At 47.2% G+C, this 19,744-nt stretch overlaps 1 protein-coding gene across 1 annotated transcript; it reads left to right on the forward strand.

The window, feature by feature from the left end:
* The first annotated feature begins 1,023 nt into the window (after nt 1–1,023).
* LOC132533880 (ferritin light chain-like) lies at nt 1,024–4,564 on the forward strand. The gene is made up of 4 exons (XM_060176755.1): nt 1,024–1,139; nt 1,228–1,374; nt 2,773–2,898; nt 4,098–4,564. Exons 1-4 carry the CDS (start codon nt 1,038–1,040, stop codon nt 4,347–4,349), a joined length of 627 nt encoding a protein of 208 aa, XP_060032738.1. The 5' UTR covers nt 1,024–1,037; the 3' UTR covers nt 4,350–4,564.
* Nucleotides 4,565–19,744: the final 15,180 nt, after the last annotated feature.

The following is a 19,744-nucleotide window of genomic DNA, read 5'->3' on the forward strand; positions in this document are numbered from 1 at the left end:
GCTTTCTGTGGCAACAATGAAGTGGAGGGCACCCAGCAGCTGTGAGGGTGCCGAACTCTCCTCCCTGGGTGCCCCATCTACATCCTGCCCCAACTCCATTAGTGCCCTGGGTCTGACCCCATCCCACACTGCAGGACCACCTGCCCGTGCCCTGCCCCCTTCTTCCTGTGGATGGGCTCCCTGGGGAGGCAGCTCAGGGACCTGAGCACAAACTCTCTCCCCATGCTTTGTCTCAGGACCTCCTTCTCCTTCTCCTCCTCCTCCTCCTCCCCCTCCCCCTCCTCCTCCTCCTTTTTTTTTTTTGTAATCAGAGCACTGATCAGCTGTAGCTTATGGTGGTGCAGGGAATTGAACCTGGCACTTTGGAGCCTCAGGCATGAGATTCTCTTTGCATAACCATTATGCTATGTACTCTTTCCTCAGAACGTTCTTTTCTCTCGTCAGTGTCCATGGCGTGAGAACCGAGAACCCGGCTGGTGTGAGGACCTGTGACCTCCCAGAAGGAGCCCCAGGGCCCTGGCACCCAGGGAAGACGCCCATTGCCACCCTCCTCTCGCTGCAGTCTGGGACTGTGGGCGGGGCTTCCCCCCCATGAGCGTGGCCAGGGCTCTGCTCCGGATTGGACAGGCAGCCTCCAGGCCACACCCCCCGTGCCCGGATTGGCTGGTGGCCCCCCTGTTGCCCGCTCCTTGAGGCCCCGTCTGGGCACTGGGTCACTCGTGTCTGCTGAGGCTCCAGGTCTTCAGAGGAACAGGGCCCCGCACCTCCTGCTTCAAGTGCCCCGGGGCGCTCCCTGGTAGTTTTCCACAGCATCCTTTCCTTCTTTCCTTCCTTCCTTTCCCTCTCTCTCCCCACTCCCCACTCCCCACTCCCCACTCCCCAGGTCTGGACTATGGCGGGACAGGGCCCGAATGCCCAGCTTTGCAGCCTCAGGCTCGAGGGCCTCTGTGCGCATGGCTCTGCCTCCCGCACGCTCCCGCGCCGCCTTCAGACGTGCATCTGCGCATCTGCTCCGCAGTGAACCGGGAGCCGCAGCCATGCAGCCCTACGTCCGTGGTCAGATCTACCTGGGTTTGGACAAGGTGATGAAGGACGCGCTGTACCTGCACTACCGGGCCTTCCGACTGTACGCGCCCGTGGTAAGGCCCAGGCCTCCCCGCCCCCTCCCTGCTGGGCCCGGCCTGCGGGTCTCGCCCAGGGCACCCCCCACCCCAACGTCCCCCGCAGGGTCTGCATCTGCTGAAGGCCGCCGGCGCCCTGGAGGAGGGGGGCCTGTTCCTGTGCGAGCTGTCGGAGGAGAGGCAGGAGGGCTACTTCAGGCTGTTGACGACGGTGAGGGAGAACTACAGAGGCGACATGTTATTCCGCATGCCTGTAAGTCCAGAGCTCGGGAGGGGGCGCGCTGCCCACAGCCCCTGGGCCGCGGAGAGTGGTGGGTAGGGTCTCTCTCCCGAGGCTCCCGGGAGCTGCAGGCCCGCCTGGCCGGGGTAGGGTCGCCCCCCTGCTCGGGTTGTGTCCAGTCTTCGAATAAAAATATCTCGGGGCTGGGTGGGGTCACACTGGGTGCTGTGCTCGGGTCCCCACAGCGGGGACACGTGTTCAAGACCCGGGTCTCCGGGGGGCGGGACTTCCGGAGCGGCGACGCGTGGCCGCCGCAGGTCTCTCCAGCCGCCTCCCGGCGCTCTGTCCTGCTCGGTGCTGTCAGACTAAAGGGAAAGGAGGCCTTGCTGCCGGGCCGTGGGTTCCCCGTGCAGGCACTGGACCCCAACAGTGACCCCAGTGCTTGTAAAAATTAAAACCACGAAGCGCAGGGACCGGAGGACCGGCGTAAGGATCCCGGCTCGAGCCCCGGCTCCCCACCTGCAGGGGAGTCGCTTCCCAGGCGGTGAAGCAGGTCTGCAGGTGTCTGTCTTTCTCTCCCCCTCTCTGTCTTCCCCTCCTCTCTCCATTTTTCTGTCCTATTCAACGACAGCAACAACAATAATAATAATAACCACAAAAATGATAAAAAGGGAGTCGGGCAGTGGCGCAGCGGGTTAAGCGCATGTGGCGCAAATCGCCAGGACCTGCGTAAGGATCCCGGTTCGAGCCCCGGCTCCCCACCTGCAGGGGAGTCGCTTCCCAGGCGGTGAAGCAGGTCTGCAGGTGTCTGTCTTTCTCTCCCCCTCTCTGTCTTCCCCTCCTCTCTCCATTTCTCTCTGTCCTATCCAACAACAACGACGTTAATAATCACAACAATGTTAAACAACAAGGGCAACAAAAAGGAAAATAAATAAATTTTTAAAAAATGATAAAAAAACAAACCAAAAAAAAAAAAAACACACACACAAGGGCAACAAAAAGGGAAAAAATGGTCTCCAGGAGCAGTAGATTCGTGGTGCAGGCACCGAGCCCCAGCAATCACCCTGGGGGCAAAAAAATAAAATAAAATTTCATGTGAGTCTGGGTGCAGCCCCAGTGTGGGAGGGAGGGGATGGAGCCCCACTGGGCACAGTGGCCAGTCTTTTTTTTTTTCCTCTTAATATCTTGGTGTCTTTTTTTTATTTCACTTATTTACTATTGGACAGAGACAGAAATTGAGACAGGAAAGGGGGACAGAGAGCCACCTGCAGTCCTGCTTCAGCACTTGTGAAACCTACCCCTGCAGCTGGGGGCCAGGGGCTTGAACCCAGATCCTTGTGCACTGTAGTGTGTGTGCTTAACCAGGTGCACCACTACCTGGTCCCCCCACCCCCAGTGGCCAGATCTGAGCTCTCTTTGTGTTCTGTGCAGGAGAGAAAGCCACGGAAGTGGAAGGGAGTCCTGAGTGTGATGGAATATGCCATGAATCTGGAGAAGGAGCTGGACCTGGCTGTCAGGATTCTCTACACACAAGCTTCCAACACTGGGAAATCTGAGGTGAGGACTTCTGTCACCCTGGTCTCCCCAGACCAGGATTTCCCTGGGCAGGAGATTACACCCTGTGCCTGGGCCTTGGATCCACAGGCTGTGGACAGAAGACCATCACTGTGGGGACAGACAGATAGATGAGGGGCTGACTCAGGGCACTTGGGGACTCTGACCTGCAGAGCAGCAGATTTCTCTCCCTTCTGGTCTCTCTCTTCTGCCTCTGGGACCTCAGGTCTCTAGTGAGGAGGGTGGAGAGACAGGAAGTGTGCACATGGAGACAGGCCCCCCTGCAGAGAGGAGAGGAGGCATCTGCTTCCTGCCAAGGAAGGTGTCCTCAATCCCCTCAGTCCTGGAGGTGCCTCTGCAGACCAGGTGGGGGCAGTTTACTTCTGGTTCTTTCCTTCAGCTCCCTGCAGAGGGGGTGCAGGCCTGGGGAGGGCAGTTTCACAGTTGAACTGTGTGGGGTCTGTTAGCTGAGGCCTCAGGTTGAAAAGTCTCCCCTCAGGGCCATCCCAGATGAGCAGGGGACAGAGGAAGTGTCCTGGGTCTGCTCCCTGCCCCTGTCACCTTGGTCTTCAATGCCAAGGTCACGTGCTCACCCCGTGAAAGTGTTTATGACACAAGGATGAGACAGTGGGAATGAAAGCAGATATTCTTTTTCAACCACAGTGCTGACCAGCTTTGGTTTATGGTCCTGCTGTGGATTTCACCTGGGACCCTGGAGCCTCAGACACTGAATCTATTTTGTGTCACCATTATGCTGTCTACTCAGCAGGATTTCAAGGTGTCAGCACATCTCAAAACCATCAGCTCTCCCCTCAGGCTGGAGCTCCAGGATGCGATAGGAGCGAGGGAGGGGAGCTGGTTAGAGACCTGCATGCAAAGGAGAGGGACCCAACCACTGCATGGGGCATCTCTCTGGGACCAGAGCACATTACTGTGCCAGGCTTGCTCTGCAGGACTTTCTGCTGGGAACCAGAGTTCCCCGGAGGACGTGTCTGTCCTCAGCTTTTCATCCTTTGGTTACACGCAACACACACACACACACACACACACACACACACAGAAAACCCCTTTCCTGGTGTTGGTGGCTCCACCCACACAGCACAGGAAGCCCCATGCTGGAGGCCAGGGGAGGGTAGGGCTGCTGGGTGAAGAGTTCAATGGAGTCTCCTCTGCTTGGCCTCAGCCTTTCTCTTCCCCCTCAGCTCTGTGACCTGCTCAGGACTCACTTCCTGGAGGGAGAGCAGAAGGTCCTGGAGCAGATGCAGGCCCACCTGGGCACCGTGCGCAGCCTGGAGGCCAAGAAGAAGCAGAGTCAGCGCGTTCAGTACTCCCTGAAGCCCAAGGATGAAGGGCAGCAGGAATCTGTAGCCAGCAATGAGCCGCTCTGCCTCCCTATTTTCAGGACATCTGCCCAGCTCAACCTGCAGCCCCAGGACAACTCTGCAGACGACTAGAGCTGTGACCCCCTGCATGTGGCGGAGGCCGCCCCCTCTCCCGGGTCAGAGCCGCACACAGGACTCGGCCCCTGTTCAGAAATGACCTGGACAATCAGGGGATGGCAGAAGGGGGAAACACAAAGGCACATTTCTCTTCTCTAAATGCTGTTCTCCCCTGACACTTTCCCAGGCTGTGCTCTTTCTCAACTTGAATAAATGAGACCGTCAACCCACCTGTTGTTGTCTGTCTGCAGATGATCACCCCAAGTCATGGGCACATGATAAGGGTAGTGCTCTCGGGAGTGGGGTGGTAGCACAGTGGTTATGTGCACATGGCGAAAAGTGCAAGGACCAGCGTAAGGATCCCGGTTCGAGCCCCCAGCTCCCCACCTGCAAGGGAGTCACTTCACAGGCGGTGAAGCAGGTCTGCAGGTGTCTTTCTTTCTCTCCCCCTCTCTGTCTTCCCCTTATATCTCCATTTCTCTCTCCTATCCAACAACAACCACATCAATAACTATAACAACAATAAAAAAACAATGGCAACAGAAGGGGAAAAATAAATAAAATTTTTTAAAAATCAGAAAAGAAAGAGGCCAGGTGATGGCATAGCCAGTTGAGTGCACATATTACAGTGTGCAAGGACTCGGGTTCAAGCCCCTGGTCCCCACTTGCTTGGGAATCTAAGCACATGTGTTCAGACTTTTAATTTAATCACTGCAACATCTTGCAGGACTGATCCCAAAGATACCCACAGGGCAGAATAACGACATCAGTAATAAGCACCACCACAACAAAACAACAAGGGCAACAAAAGGGGGAAAAGACAGCCTCCAGGAGCAGTGGGTTTGTGGTGCAGTGGGTTTGTGGTGCAGGCACTGAGCCCCAGCAATAACCCTGGAGGAAAAAAAAAAACCTAGTAAAAAAAGTAGTACACTCACCAGAAGACTGGCATTCTATCCTTTGTGGCAGAACTGATGCACGGAGGAGCGTGTAACCTCCAGATGGTTTCATTCACTTGTGGAGTATAAATCACAACACAAACTTCCAAAGAAGGAAGGAAGAGGCCCAACTGTCTGAGACCTTCTGAGAACCATGGAGGATGTCAGAGCAGACAGGAACTGGCGGTGGGTGTGGAGTGGAGCTGTACTGCTGGTATCTTTAATTTTTACTTTTTCTACAAAAAGTGTAAATGCTTCTATTTTATTGTTTTACTAGGTAGGAAAGAAACAGAGGAGAGAGACAGCTGCAGCTCTGCTTCCCCACTTGTGAAGGTTTCCCATGTCAGGGGAGACTGGGTGCTTGAACCCAGGTCCTCGTACATTCTAACATGTGCACTCAACCAGGTGCACCACTGTCCAGACCCTACATGTTCCTTTTATTATCACGTGTACAGACAAGATACAAGATTTGAAGTCAATTAAGTATTTTTTTTTGCCTCCAGGGTTATCGAGGGGGCTTGGTGCCAACACAACGAATTTATTATTATTATTATTAATATTATTATTATTATTATAGCTGCTGTTATTGCTGGATAGGACAGAGAGAAATGGAGAGAGGAGGGAAAGACAGGGGGAGAGAAAGATAGACACCTGCAGACCTGCTTCACCGCCTGTGAAGCAACCCCCCTGCAGCTGGGGAGCCGGGGGCTCGAACCGGGATCCTTAATGCTGGTCCATACGCTTTGCACCACCTGCACTTAACCCACTGCGCTACCACCCAGCCCTCTGAAGTTAATAAGTTTTATAGGAGTTACACTTGATGTGATTCATTTCAACTCTGTTGCGAAGAATAATCTTCAGGATGCCCTTTCAGGATATATATTAACAGAGCACTTCTCAGCTCTGGCTCAGAGTGGTACAGGGTATTGATCCTGGGACTTTGGAGCCTCAGGTAGGAATCTGCATAATCATTATGCTATCTCCCCTTGCCTGGAAAGCTTCTTTTTAATCTGATTTCTGTGTGTGTGCCCACCCATAACTGACTTACTACCAGTTAAGCTAACAATTAAGTTTACTCGGATCTCTTGATGTTTGGAAGCCATTGACTTCAGGGCTACATTTGAGGGTTGACTGGACTTCTTTGCTTCTTAGTTTAAACCTTTAAGACATGAACAGACATTAAGAATATCCATTCCTAAAGGCAGCTGCACAGATGATTGTGGGGATTCCAACCGCTACAGGAAAATAAGATCATCTTCACACAGTAGCTCTTTCTTCAGTCTAACTAGGAAGATACCTGGGGGGACACAGGTCCTGGGGGAGGCATCCCCAGACCCCAGCAAGGCCCTCCTGCATCGCATTTTCTATTGTGTGTTGCCCTGGGGCCAGTCTGGAGAGAAAAATCTGCACTTGGTCAATAAGGAAATTACCTTCCACCTATTGAGAAATGAGGATGGCTCAAGGTGAAGGATAGAGTCTGGTGTTTTCTAACTTCTAGCACTCATTTTTTAAAAATATATGTTATTTATTGGATAGAGGCAGAAATCAAGAGGGAAGAGGGTGCTAGAGTGGGAGAGAGGAGACACATGCAGCACTGCTTCACCACTCGTGAAGTTCTGCTCGGCAGGTGGGAACTGGGGTCTTGAACCCGGATCCTTTGCAGCATGTCGTGGGCTCAACTGTGTCTGCCACCAACCTGCCCCACGTAACATTGTTCCAGAACAGCTAAGGAGAGACAATACTCATCTAACAGTGATGGCACAAAGAGCAAGGAGATGGGGAGGAGCTGGAAGCCAGCCTACAAATCTGCTCACACGGTCTTCCACTTGACCGCCACATTCTGCCCCACGTTCAGTCACTGATGTCGTAAACCACAAACAACACACGAGCTGCTCTGGTGGACAGAGTGCTCCTTTTCACACGGAATGGAAAGGGGTCAGATGTTGGGGAGAAGGCTGTGTGGTCCCTGGGCAGGCAGAGCCTCTCAGTCACTATGTTGCTGCATTCTTGATGAAGCCGTGTGCTCCTCCGATGGGGATAGATAAGGTCTGAAAGCAAAGCCCTGTAAGTATGACATGAGCACTGGCCTTTTTTTAAAAAAAAAAAATTATTTCCTTTTGCTGCCCTTGCTGTTTTATTGTTGTTGTTATCGATATCGTTGTTGTTGGATAGGACAGAGAGAAATGGAGAGAGATGGGGAAGACAGAGAGGGGGGAGAGAAAGACAGCTCCAAACACACAGGTGCCAGGGATCAAAACTGGGACACACAATTATTTACTTATTGGATAGAGACAGGAAGAAGTCAAGAGGGAAGGGGGGTGATAGGGATAAAGACAGAAAGACACCTGCAGTCCTGCTTCACCACTGGCGAAGCTTTCCCTCTGCAGGTGGAGGCTGGGTGCTCGAACCTGGGTCCTTGCACATTGTAGCATATGTGCCCGACCAGCTGCATCACCACTGGGCCCCTTTTCTTTCTCTCTGGGGCTTCACTTCTCGGAGACAGCATTGTTAGAAAGAAACAAGAGCCAAGTGGTGGCTCATTGGGTCTAACATAGAGATCACCAGGTTCAAGGACCCAGTTAGAAGAGGGAAGTGATAGAGGTGAAGGTGTCTGCCCTCTCTACCTCTCACTCCTTAGAATTCTTATTTACCCTCTCTTTTCTTTTCTTTTCTTTTTCTGTGATTTAATACTGATTTATAAAATTATAAGATAACAGGGGTACAAATTCACACTGTTCTCACCACCAGAGTCCTGGATCAAGCAGTTCTCCTAAGGTTGCAGATATGGGTCTACTATTATTTCTACAACCATCCGTCAGGTTACGTCGCAGGGGAGAGAGAAGAGACCAGGAATTTGTGACAGTTTGGCAATGCAAATCTTTATACACGCTGACGCCTCAGAGTTGGGTGAGAACACAGCGGTTCAGGCCACGTGGAGGTAGCAAAATGGCTCCCTCCCGCTATGCGTAGCAGCGCTTCTCTGGGTCGCCCAAGAGAGGAAAAATGCAAGAGATAGAAAGGCAGAAGCAGGAGGGCTTTTATGGGAGAAATTCTGGAAGTGGCAAGTTGGGATGGGATTGGCTAGAAAAGGGGGTGTAGAAAACAAGACAACACCCAGACCCCCTCACCCTCTCTTTGTGTCTCACACCCTATCAGATAGAAAGAAGGGGGAAATGGCCATCAGTGATGGTGAAGCCCAATAGACACAGAGCTGTAACAATAACCCATGTGACAAAAAAAACACTGATTTCTAGCCAATTAGTTATATAAAAAACAAAGGACAAAAAGAAAGGAAGGGAGGAGAGAGAGAGAGATGTCGGTCCCCAGTGCAGTGAAGATGGTGCGAAACCCATCAAGGTCAAGTGACAAGACAAAGTAGGTGTCTTCCCACCTTGGTAACTTGCTGACTCATTATCATTGTTTTATTGTGCATTTTTCACTTGGCATCACTGGAAACCTTTCTACACCTGTGTCTGACTCCTTTCTAACCCATACATGTGCACTAACTCACATCTGTCACAAGTAGTTGCAGAAAATTATTTTTTCCCTGTTTTGAGAGTTTAGTAATGCAAATCTGATAATATTGGTTCAGAGACAGCTATAAGGAGGCCGGGTGGTGATGAGCCTGGTTGAGGGCACATGTGACAATGCACAAGGACCTGGGTTCAAGCCCCTGGTCTCCTTCTGCAGGGGGAAAGCTTTGAGAGTGGTGAAGCAAGGCTGCAAATGTCTCTCTGTCTCTTTCCCACTCTATCACCCCCTTCCTTCTTGATTTCTGGCTGTTTCCATCCAATTAGTAAATAAAGAATTTATTTATTTATTTACTTATTCCCTTTTGTTGCCCTTGTTTTTATTGTTGTAGTTATTATTGTTATTGATGTTGTCATTGTTGGATAGGACACAGAGAAATGGAGAGAGGAGGAGGAGACAGAGAGGGGGAGAGAAAGATAGACACCTGCAGACCTGCTTCGCCACTTGTGAAGCAACTCCCCTGCAGGTGGGGAGCTGGGGGCTCCAACTGGGATCCTTGTGCCGGTACTTGCACTTTGCACCACATGCACTTAACCCGCTGCACTACCGCCTGACTCCCAATAAAGAATTTTTTAAAAAAGAGATAAAGAATATATGCTTCACCAAAACTTCCTCACATTTAAGATCCAATGTCCCATTAAGGTCAGTTCACCAATATAGTCAACTGGAAATCCCAAAGAAATAAGTAAATTTCAAATGAATCTGGGTGTTGGCGCACATGGTTGAGTGAACACGTTACAATACACACTGACCTAGGTTGAAACCCTAGCAATAATTGCTACGGAAGCTTTCTACCTTTGAAATTTACTTTTGTGTCTGGTGAGATGTAGTCATTCAACTTTGTTCTTCTGCATGTTTCTTTCAAGCCAATTTTTCCAACACCATTTGTTGAGGAGACTCTTCTTCCCCCATTTAATAGTTTGGACACCTTTGTGTCCATATTAGGTGTTCATAAGTGTGGGGGCTAATTTCTGTGTTCTCAATTCTATACCACTGGTCAGTGTGTCTATTTTTGTTCTAGAACCAGGCAGTTTTGATCACAATGGCCCTATATGGGGAGGAGAGATAACATAATGGTTATGCATAAAGACTCTCATGCCTGAGGCTCCAAAGTCTCAGGTTCAATCTTCAGTACCACCATAACCAGAATTGAGCAGTGCTCTGGTTTAAAACAAAATTCAAAAAACAAACAAACAAAAGGCTGATAGCTAACATGCAGGGGGACTAAAGACTGGCACATTTTGATGGCATTTTTGGTCAATACCAGGTCACCCCATCATCTGGGGCTCAAGTCAGGGGACCTTGGAGTCCCACACAAATATGAAGGGCCTAGAACTCATATCTGGGAGCTACTTTCTGCCCTAATCCAGCTTTTGAGTCCTATTCTCAACTCTGACACCGTCTTCTGAGACAATACTTTGTATTTCTGTGATACCTATTGTGATATCTTCTCTTTCATTTACAATTCAATTTATTGGAGTCTTCTCCCCCTTTTTTAGTGAGTCTGGTAGAGATTGTCAATTTTACTTATCCATTTGAAGAGTCAACACAGTAACTTCATTGATCTTTTGTGTAGTTCTTTTGTTTTTTATTTTATTTCTACCCTGATTTTAATTATTTCAGTCCTTCTGGTTTCTTTCTTTTGTTCTTCTTCTGTAAGTTATATACTCAGGTTGTTTATTTGAAGTTTTTCTTGTTTCCTTACGCCAGTCCTTAACACTTTGTGCCATGTGCGTATAACCTGCTGAGCTACACCTGACTCCCATTGTTTCCAATTGTGTGCCTATATGGCTATGAATTCCCTTTAAGTGCTGCTTTAGCTGTGCTGCAAATATTCTGATAGCTTGTGTCTTCATTTTCCTTTGATTCTAAAAACATTTTAATTTCTCCCTTCATTTCCTCTTTGACCCAGTAGTTGTAAAGTAGTATACAGTTGAGTTTCCATATTTGGGGACTTTTTACTAATTTTTTTTGTTGTTAAGTGTTAATTTAATTCCACTGAAGTCTAAGAATATGCTTGGGATGATTTCAATGCTCTTGAATTTGTTGACATTGTCTATGTGGCCTAACATATATTTTATCCTTGAGAATGAACCATGTGGACTTCAGTAGAATGTATATTCAGGTGCCTTGTGTTGAATGACTCTGAAAATGTCCAAATGTTCTAGTTTATCTGTCTCCTTGTTTCTCTCTTAATTATCTGCCTAGATAATCTGTCAAGTTTAGCGAGTGGGGTGTTGAAGTCTCCTGCTAGTGCTGTGTTGCTATTGAAACATTGCTCTTTCAGTAGATATTGAATGTATTAGATGGCCCCCTGGTTGGTTGTGATTTATTTTCCCTGTGGGCTGTGAGAACTTGAGATAATTAGAGGGCTTTTAAAGTATAAGTAGATTTTTAACATCACCACTCATTCAATATTAAGAGACAAAACAGAGATAATGGGAGAAAAGGAAGATAAGAGAGATTACAGAGATATGAAAAAACAGAGACTCGGAGAAAGAATTATTTGGGTTATTCAAATTGGGGTTGGACCCTAACCTTCTCTCCCTTATGATAGTCACTAAATCTAGATTTTGCCAAACACTGGGTTGATAGTCTGTGGTGCGAGAGAGATGAGCTCCACTGAGGAACTGGAATGCTAGTTTTCGTAAACTGTTCAGCTGTTTCACTTCCAGTTCAGAGCCAGTCTTCACCAAGTATGGCTACTTGAGTTCTAAGAATTTCTTCCTCATCCCTTTTCTTCTTTTAAATTGCTTTATTAAGGGATTGATGTTTTACAGTCAACAGACAATAGTTTGTACATGCATAACCTTTCTCATTTTTCCACATAACATTAAAACCCCCACTAAGTCCTCTGTCATCCTTTTCCGGGACCTGTACTCTCACCCCCACCCACCCACCCACCCCAGAGTCTTTTGCTTTGGTGCAATACACCTATTCCAGTTCAGGTTCTACTTGTGCTTTCTCTTCTGATCTTGTTTTTCAACTTCTGCCTGAGAGTGAGATCATCACATATTCATCTTTCTGCTTCTGATTTATTTCACTTCACATGATCACATGATTTCTTCAAGCTCCATCCAAAATTGGCTGAAAACAGTGAAGTCACCATTTTTAATAGCTGAGTAGTATTCCATTGTGTATACAGAACACAACTTGCTCAACCACTCATCTGTTGTTGGACACCTGGGTTGCTTGTAGGTTTTGGCTATTACAAATTGTACTGCTATGAACATAGATAGACACAATCTTTTTGGATGGATGTGTTGGGTTCCTTAGGCTATATCTCCAGGAGAGGAATTACAGGGTCATATGGTAGGTCCATTTCTAGCCTTCTGAGAGTTCTCCAGACTGTTCTCCACAGAGGTTGGACCAATTAACATTACCACCAGCAGTGTAGGAGGGTTACTTTGACCCCACAACCTCTCCAGCATTTGCTGCTGTTACCTTTTCTGATATATGACATTCTCACAGGAGTGACGTGGTATCTCATTGTTGTCTTTATTTGCATTTCTCTGACAATCAAAGACTTGGAACATTTTTTCATGTGTTTCTCTGCCTTTTGGATCTCTTCTGTGGTAAATATTCTGTCCATGCCCTCCCCCATTTTTGGATGAGGTCATTTTTTTTACTTGTTGTTGAGTTTGGCAAGCTTTTTATATATTTTGGTTATTAGGCTCTTGTCTGATGTAAGATATGTAAAGATCTTCTCCCATTCTGTGAGGGGTCTCTTGGTTTGGGTAGTGGTTTCTTTTGCTGTGCAGAAGCTTTTTAATTTGATGTAGCCCCACAGGTTTATGCTTGCCTTAGTCTTCTTTGTAATTGGATTCATTTCATTGAAGATGTCTTTAAAATTTTTGTGGAAAAGAGTTCTGCCAATATTTTCCTCTAAGTATCTGATAGTTTCTGGTCTAACATCCAGGTCCTTGATCCACTTGGAATTTACTTTGGTGTTTGGTGAAATATAGTGGTTCAGTTTCATTCTGCTGCATGTTTCAAGCCATTTTTTCCAACAACATTTGTTGAAGAGACTCTCCTTTCCCCGTTTAATAGTCTGAGCACCTTTGTCAAAGATTAGATGTCCATAGGTGTGGGGGCTTACTTCTGGGCTCTCAATTCTATTCCACTAGTCAATGTGTCTATTCATGTTCCAGTACCAACAACGGCCCTATAATACAATTTGAGATCTGGGAGTGGGATGCCTCCAGTTCTGTTCTTTCTTCTCAAGATTGTTTTTGCAATTCCTTACCCCATTTTCTACCCACTGGCCATGGCCTGTCCTCACCTGTGGCTTAGTGAATTTCTGAAGAAATCCCAGTTTTATTTTGTTGAAATTTCAGGTGGTTTTTCATTGTTTCTTCCTAGCATATCAGGAGAGTGATATGAAAGGCTCCTACTCTATAGCCATGAGTGCAGACCACAGTTCTATTTATTTATTTTTATTAGAGATTTAATGTTGACTTACAAACTTGTATGGTAATAGGGGTATAATTCCATACAATTCCCAACACCAGAGTTCTGTGTCCCAACCACACCATTGGAAACTGCAGTGTTTCTCAGAGTGTGGGTAGACAGCATAATGGTTATGTTAAGAGACTCTCATGCCTGAGGCTCCAAAGTCTCAGGTTTAATGTCCCACCACCACCATAAGCTAGAGTTGAGTAGTGCTCTGGTTAAAAAAAAAAAAACTGCACCCAGAGACCCATCCTACTAGGGAAAGAGAGAGGCAGACTGAGAGTATGGACCGACCAGTCAACGCCCATGTTCAGCGAGGAAGCAATTACAGAAGCCAGACCTTCTACCTTCTGCAACCCTCAATGACCCTGGGTCCATGCTCCCAGAGAGACAGAGAATGGGAAAGCTATCAGGGGAGGGGGTGGGTTATGGAGATTGGGTGGCGGGAATTCTGTGGAGTTGTACCCCTCCTACCCTATGGTTTTGTTAATTAATCCTTTCTTTAATAAAAAAAAAAGAAATAAAAAAAATTTAAAAAAAAAACTGCAGTGTTTCTGCTAAGATCACTGATACAGGCTGGTTCTATAACTGTGACATCTACATCTATGTCTGTAAATGCATCTCCCCATTGCTTTTTAAATATTTATTATCTTTTGTTGCTCTTGCTTTTTATTGTTGTAGTGATTATTGTTGTAGTTATTGATGTCGTCATTGCTGGATAGGACAGAGAGGAACTGGAGAGAGGAGGGGGAGACAGATGTTGGTTAAATCATAATGTCTTTTCCATGTCCCTCTCTGTAAAAATCTGCCATGATTTTTCTGACAACCCAATAGTTGTGGGGAAGTTGTAGCTTATGCACAGAACCTTCATGTGGAAACATGTATAGATCAACGTGACTGTTCTCAGAGCAACTCAAGAAACTTAGCTTGGTGGTTTTCAGAAGCTGTCAAGTTCCCATTAAATTAATGCGATATCTTGGGGAAATAGCCTGGATGAACAGGTTTGCAGAAAAAGGTGATTCCTTTACTTAGTGGCTATACCCATGGTCCAAGCAGGCACTTAAAGTTTGTGGGGGACACTCTCAGTCTTCAAAATGATAAGCTAAGTTTTGTTGAAGATTGTCAAACTTGGGTAAGCTATAAATAGCTTTTTGAATGACTGGAGTTTTATTTTTGTTTTCTGTTTTTGTATTTTTTATTTCCATGATCATAGCGAGGTTATATCTTTAATTTCTCAGAGAGTAGAAATGATATTCCCTCAAATTTAGAAGATTGTTATTTTAATAGTGTTGTTTCTGAAATAACATTAACATCTGATTGACTGTTATATGCATTCATAACCAAATAATTTAGTCTAGCCTAAATATGTATAATGTATATGTGTGCCTGTGTACTTAACCTGCTGCGCTACCGCCCAGCCCCGGTATAATGTAATATTTGTATTTGTGTATTTATGAGAGAGGGGAAAGACAGAGAAAAGAAAAAAGGATTGACAGATAACCAGGATCATGATCAATGTCTAATATTCAAAACAACGACATGATAACAATAAATATCCTGGAATAATTTACACAACTTAACAGTAATTAGTAGACTTTAAATTAAGTATGGACATTACTGGGAGCTGTTATCTGACAATGCTGATTCCAGAATTCTACAAGGCAAAATTCTACATGAAAGGAAGAACATGATATATGTGATCAAGTGCCTTTATGGCTGAAGGATCATTGCACATGTGCAAATCAATACATGTGGTACAAAGACTGGCGTAAGGATCCTGGTTCGAGCCCCCAGCTCCCCACCTGCAGGGGAATCGCTTCACAAATGGTGAAGCGGGTCTGCAGGAGTCTCTATCTCCCTGTCTCTGTCTTCCCCTCCTCTCTCTATTTCTCTCTGTCCTATCCAACAATGACAGCATCAATAATAACTACAACAACAATAAAAAAACAAGGGCAACAAAATGGAAAATAAATAATTTAAAATAAATCAATAAAAATAAGTAAAGTCAAAGGAAAAATACCACTAGGAACATGGATTCATTGTGCAGGCACTGAGCCCTAGCAATAACTGTAGACCTGCTTCACCGCCTATGATGCGACTCCCCTGCAGGTGGGGAGCCGGGGGCTCCAACCGGGATTCTTACTCCGGTCCTTGCGCTTTGCACCACATGTGCTTAACCTGGTGTGCTACCACCCGACTCCTGAATAGCATACACTTAACCCCTAATGATAATTGTTTATTTTGCCTTTTACCCATTTCACCCTAATAAAACTTTCTATTGTTTAAACCTGCTCTCAGCTCCCATTGTGAATCCGTTTACGCGCCATGCCACGGCTCCCCCAAACCCTTTTTAAGTTAAAGTTACAACAGAGGAGACAGCTTACACAGTGGGGCAGAGACTTCCCAGGAGCCAGTCCCTGGGTTCAACCCCAGACACCACCCGGGAACAGCTACTCAGGGGCAGCTCACAGGTAGAGGAGCAAGGCTGTGGGTGTATCTCCTCTCCTTTTATATTCCTGTCTGTTACTCTCTACCTAAAAGTCACAAAGCTAGGAGAAAAAAAACAGGTCAAGCCACTAGGAAACCCTTGGTCTGTATCCACAGAACTGAGAAGCCACCTGTGAAGTGAAGGCAGCTCGAAGGGGCTGAGGCCCAGCACCCAGGAAGCAGTGAGAGACCCTTGGTAAGAGGTGAGGGGGGGGATGTAGGTGTGTTGGCATATTATTTTAGGGATGATTTGAAAGTGTACTCTGAATACAGCAATGGCCATTTCCCAATAATAAATAAATAGAACTGTTTTAAAAAATCTGCCACAGTGGGCTGAGGTATGATAACACATGGTGCTGCGACAGACTTAAGATGCCCGAGGCTCGAGCTCCTAGGTTCAGGCTCTAGTTAACATAAAGTAGAGCTGAAACTGCTCTGTCTGAAAGAAGCCCCGTTATGGGGCCCGGTGGGGGCGCACCTGGCTGATGGCACAGACACTGGATTGAGTTGTGTTTGTGTCCGCTGCTGGCCTCCTTATGTTTGTCCTCATCAGTGGCATGAAGCCCAGCCAGTCTATCTTGGCGTTACTCTCGATCGCACCCTGTCATTTCACGAACATCTCATAAAAACTGCAGCAAAAGTGGGTGCGAGGAATAACATCATTGCAAGACTGGCCAGCTCTTCATGGGGCGTGAGCGCTTCCACACTACGATCATCTCTGGCATTATGCTATTCCATTGCAGAATACTGTGCCCCAGTATGGTTCCGTAGCCCCCATGTCCACTTGGTCGATTCCAAATTATATTCCTCCATGAGGATAATTTCTGGAACCATCCATTCCACCCCGGTTCCATGGCTGCCAGTTCTTAGCAACATCGCCCTGCCAGATATTCGTCGGGATGCGGCATCATCTAAGTTCATTTCCCACGTCTACGCTCGACCGGACCTGCCAATATACGCGGATATCTTCGCCCACCCTGCCCAACGCTTGACGTCTCGTCATCCAATCTGGTCCCCTACGCCTACACTGAACTTCTCTGTTCCAGACTCTTGGAAACAGAGTTGGCAGTCAGCTGAGGTAAAGAACAAACACCTCATCACAGACCCCTGCGAGCGTCAACCCGGCTTTGACCTAGCACATTATGATTGGGCCCTCCTCAATCGCTATCGAACAGGCCATGGCCAGTGCGCCGCTATGCTCCATCGCTGGGGAGCCAGAGACGACCCGAACTGCCCCTGCGGCTCCAGACAGACTATGACCCACATAGTCAATGACTGCCACCTCTCCAGATTCAAAGGAGGTCTCGAAACTTTACATCAGGCTCAACCTGACGCTGTTGACTGGCTACGGAAGAAGGGCAAACGCTAGAAGAAGTGGGGACACAGTTGTTGGGGGAACTGATATCAAATGACAAGGCCTGAAGCTCATTACCTGAGAGCCAAAACTCAAGGGATTGTATTGGTGAGGGGAAGCAGGTTCAGCCTCATTGACTAGACATTTATTGACATAAAGATGGAATATCTGTGTCTGAAAGAGCTCACCCATTGGCCAGGAGGGGGCGCACCTGGTTAAGTGCTCACATTACAGTGGGAAAGGACCCAGGTTCAAGCCCCTGGTCCCCACCTGCAGGGGGAAGCTTCACAAGTGGTGAAGCTGGGCTGCAGGTATCTCTCTGTATCTCTCCCTCTCTCTCTCTCTCCCCTCCATTCTCAATTTCTCTGTCTCTATTCAATTATATATATAATGTTTAAAGAGCTTCCTGTTCCTGCCATTAAAAAAAAAAAAAAAAAGAGCTTGCCATCAGGCGGTGGCCTAGCATTCCACAGGGATAGGAAGTGGTGGCCACGCTGGGCCATGGCTCATGCTTGCACAAGGACCTGATACACCCTGCTGGGGAGTCGCTGTATGTGTGGTGCAAGTGTCTCTCTCTTCCTCTGCATTCCCTCTTCCCTCTTTAACTTCTCTCTAAATTCTTTCAAAATAAATTTTAAAAAAGAAATAAAGGAAGAAAGGAGGGGCTTAGGAGGCTGGGTTAGTGTACTGATGAGAGCAGAGGCCAGCTTCCAGTTTGTCTCTGGCTTCAGTGTTCACTCTGTCCTGCTAAACTGTGACACAGAAGTTCAAAGTTACATGTGATTTAGCTAAGGTAAGGTTTCCATCTGGAGACAGTTCTGATTGCACAGAGACCCACCCCAAAGAGCTCTCGTCTGTCCTCTGCTTCCTTTCTTCTAACCTCGGTTTGTCAGACAGACATAGGGTCAGTTAGGACATTTCTTTCCTAACATCCAAAGCTGAGTAGAAAAATACTTGGGACTTACTGTGAAGGGCATGCAGGTGGCTGGTAGAGCAAAGGAGAGGTGGCCAGAGAAGGCCAAATGACCATCAAGTCAAATGTTAAAATGGGTACTGGCCAAACAGCTCCCTTAGATTGAAAACAGCTTTCTTTAAAAAAGGAAATAAAATGGGATTGCTTTGGTGGTGCATCTGGTTGAGCGCATGTGTTACCGTACACAAGGACCCAGGTTCGAGGCCTCAGTCCCCACCTGCATGGGTAAAGCTTTGCAAGTGGTGAAGCAGGGCTGCAGGTGTCTGTCTGTCTCTCTACCTCGCCCTTCCCTCTCCATTTCTGTCTTTATCCGATAAATACACAAAGATAATTTAAAAATTAAAGAAATAAAAGAAGCAACAAATGATTTAAAACTAACAAAATAAAGTAAGATAGAAATTTAAAACTATTGTGCATGGCTTTGCTTTGTGTGACAAAGACTGAAGCCCAGCAGCCCTCACTATATTGAAGGAAGCTCGGATGCCATGGGCTCTCTCGCTCTCTGTCTCACTGTGTCTCTGCTTCTCTCTCCCCCGAAGCAGCAGAGCCTCAGTGACAACAAAAAACCTTTTAAGTGGTGTCTTTCCTACTCTGTCACACTAGGGTCTCACCCACTTGACAGAGTACTTTAGCATTCAGCCACCAAGCAGAGAATGCACAGGTCTGTGGTGTGGCAGGGTCGTATCAGGGCCCAGCCAGAGAACCCTCCAGTGCACAGACCACAACCACGACCAGGAGGCAGTCAGGAGACACATTCGGTCATCTAAACCAGGGTGTTTCCTTCAGATGCCACAGGGCATGACTGTCGTGTTTTAGGAAACACAGTACATGTTTCTACTGGGACCCAAATCGGAGATGAGTTAAGTGAAACAGTTGAACTAGTGAGCTGGATGCTGGCGCACCTGGTTAAGTAAGCAGACACGTGACGATGCACGAGTGGTGAAGCAGGGCTGCGGGTGTCTCCTTGTCTCTCTCCCTCTCTATCTCCCCTTCCCTCTCAATTTCTGTCTCTATCCAAAATAAAAAAATAAACAAAAGATTCTTTAAAAGACTTAGGGATCTGTGCGGTAGCGCAGCGGGTTAAGCGCAGGTAGCGGCAAAGCACAAGGACCTACAAGGATCCCAGGTCAAGCCCCCGGCTCCCCACCTGCAGTGGAGTCACTTCACAGGCAGTGAAGCAGCTCTGTAGGTGTCTTTTTCTTTCTTTCTTTTCTTTTCTTTCTTCCTTTCTTTCTTTCTTTTTCTTTCTTTCTTTCTCCCTTTCTTTCTTTCTATTGTTGTTATTGATGTTGTTGCAGGATAGGGCAGAGAGAAATGGAGAGAGGAGGGGAAGACAGAGAGGGGGAGAGAAAGACAGACATCTGCAGACCTGCTTCACCGCCTGTGAAGCGACTTCCCCGAAGGTGGGGAGCCGGGGGCTCGAACCGGGATCCTTACACCAGTCTTTGTGCTTTGTGCCACCTGCACTTAACCTGCTGTGCTATCACTCAACTCCCAGGTGTCTGTCTTTCTCTCCTCCTTTCTGTATTCCCTTCCTCTCTCCATTTCACTCTGTCGTATCTAACAACTACAGCTATGACAACAACAATAACAACTACAAAAAGCTCAACAAGGGCAACAAAATGGGGTAAATTCCCTTCAGGTGCAGTGCATTCATAGTACAGGCACCAGCAATAAC

The sequence above is a fragment of the Erinaceus europaeus genome, chromosome 2 (genome assembly GCF_950295315.1).
Source record: "Erinaceus europaeus chromosome 2, mEriEur2.1, whole genome shotgun sequence".
In the NCBI taxonomy this organism is placed as follows: Eukaryota; Metazoa; Chordata; class Mammalia; order Eulipotyphla; family Erinaceidae; genus Erinaceus; species Erinaceus europaeus.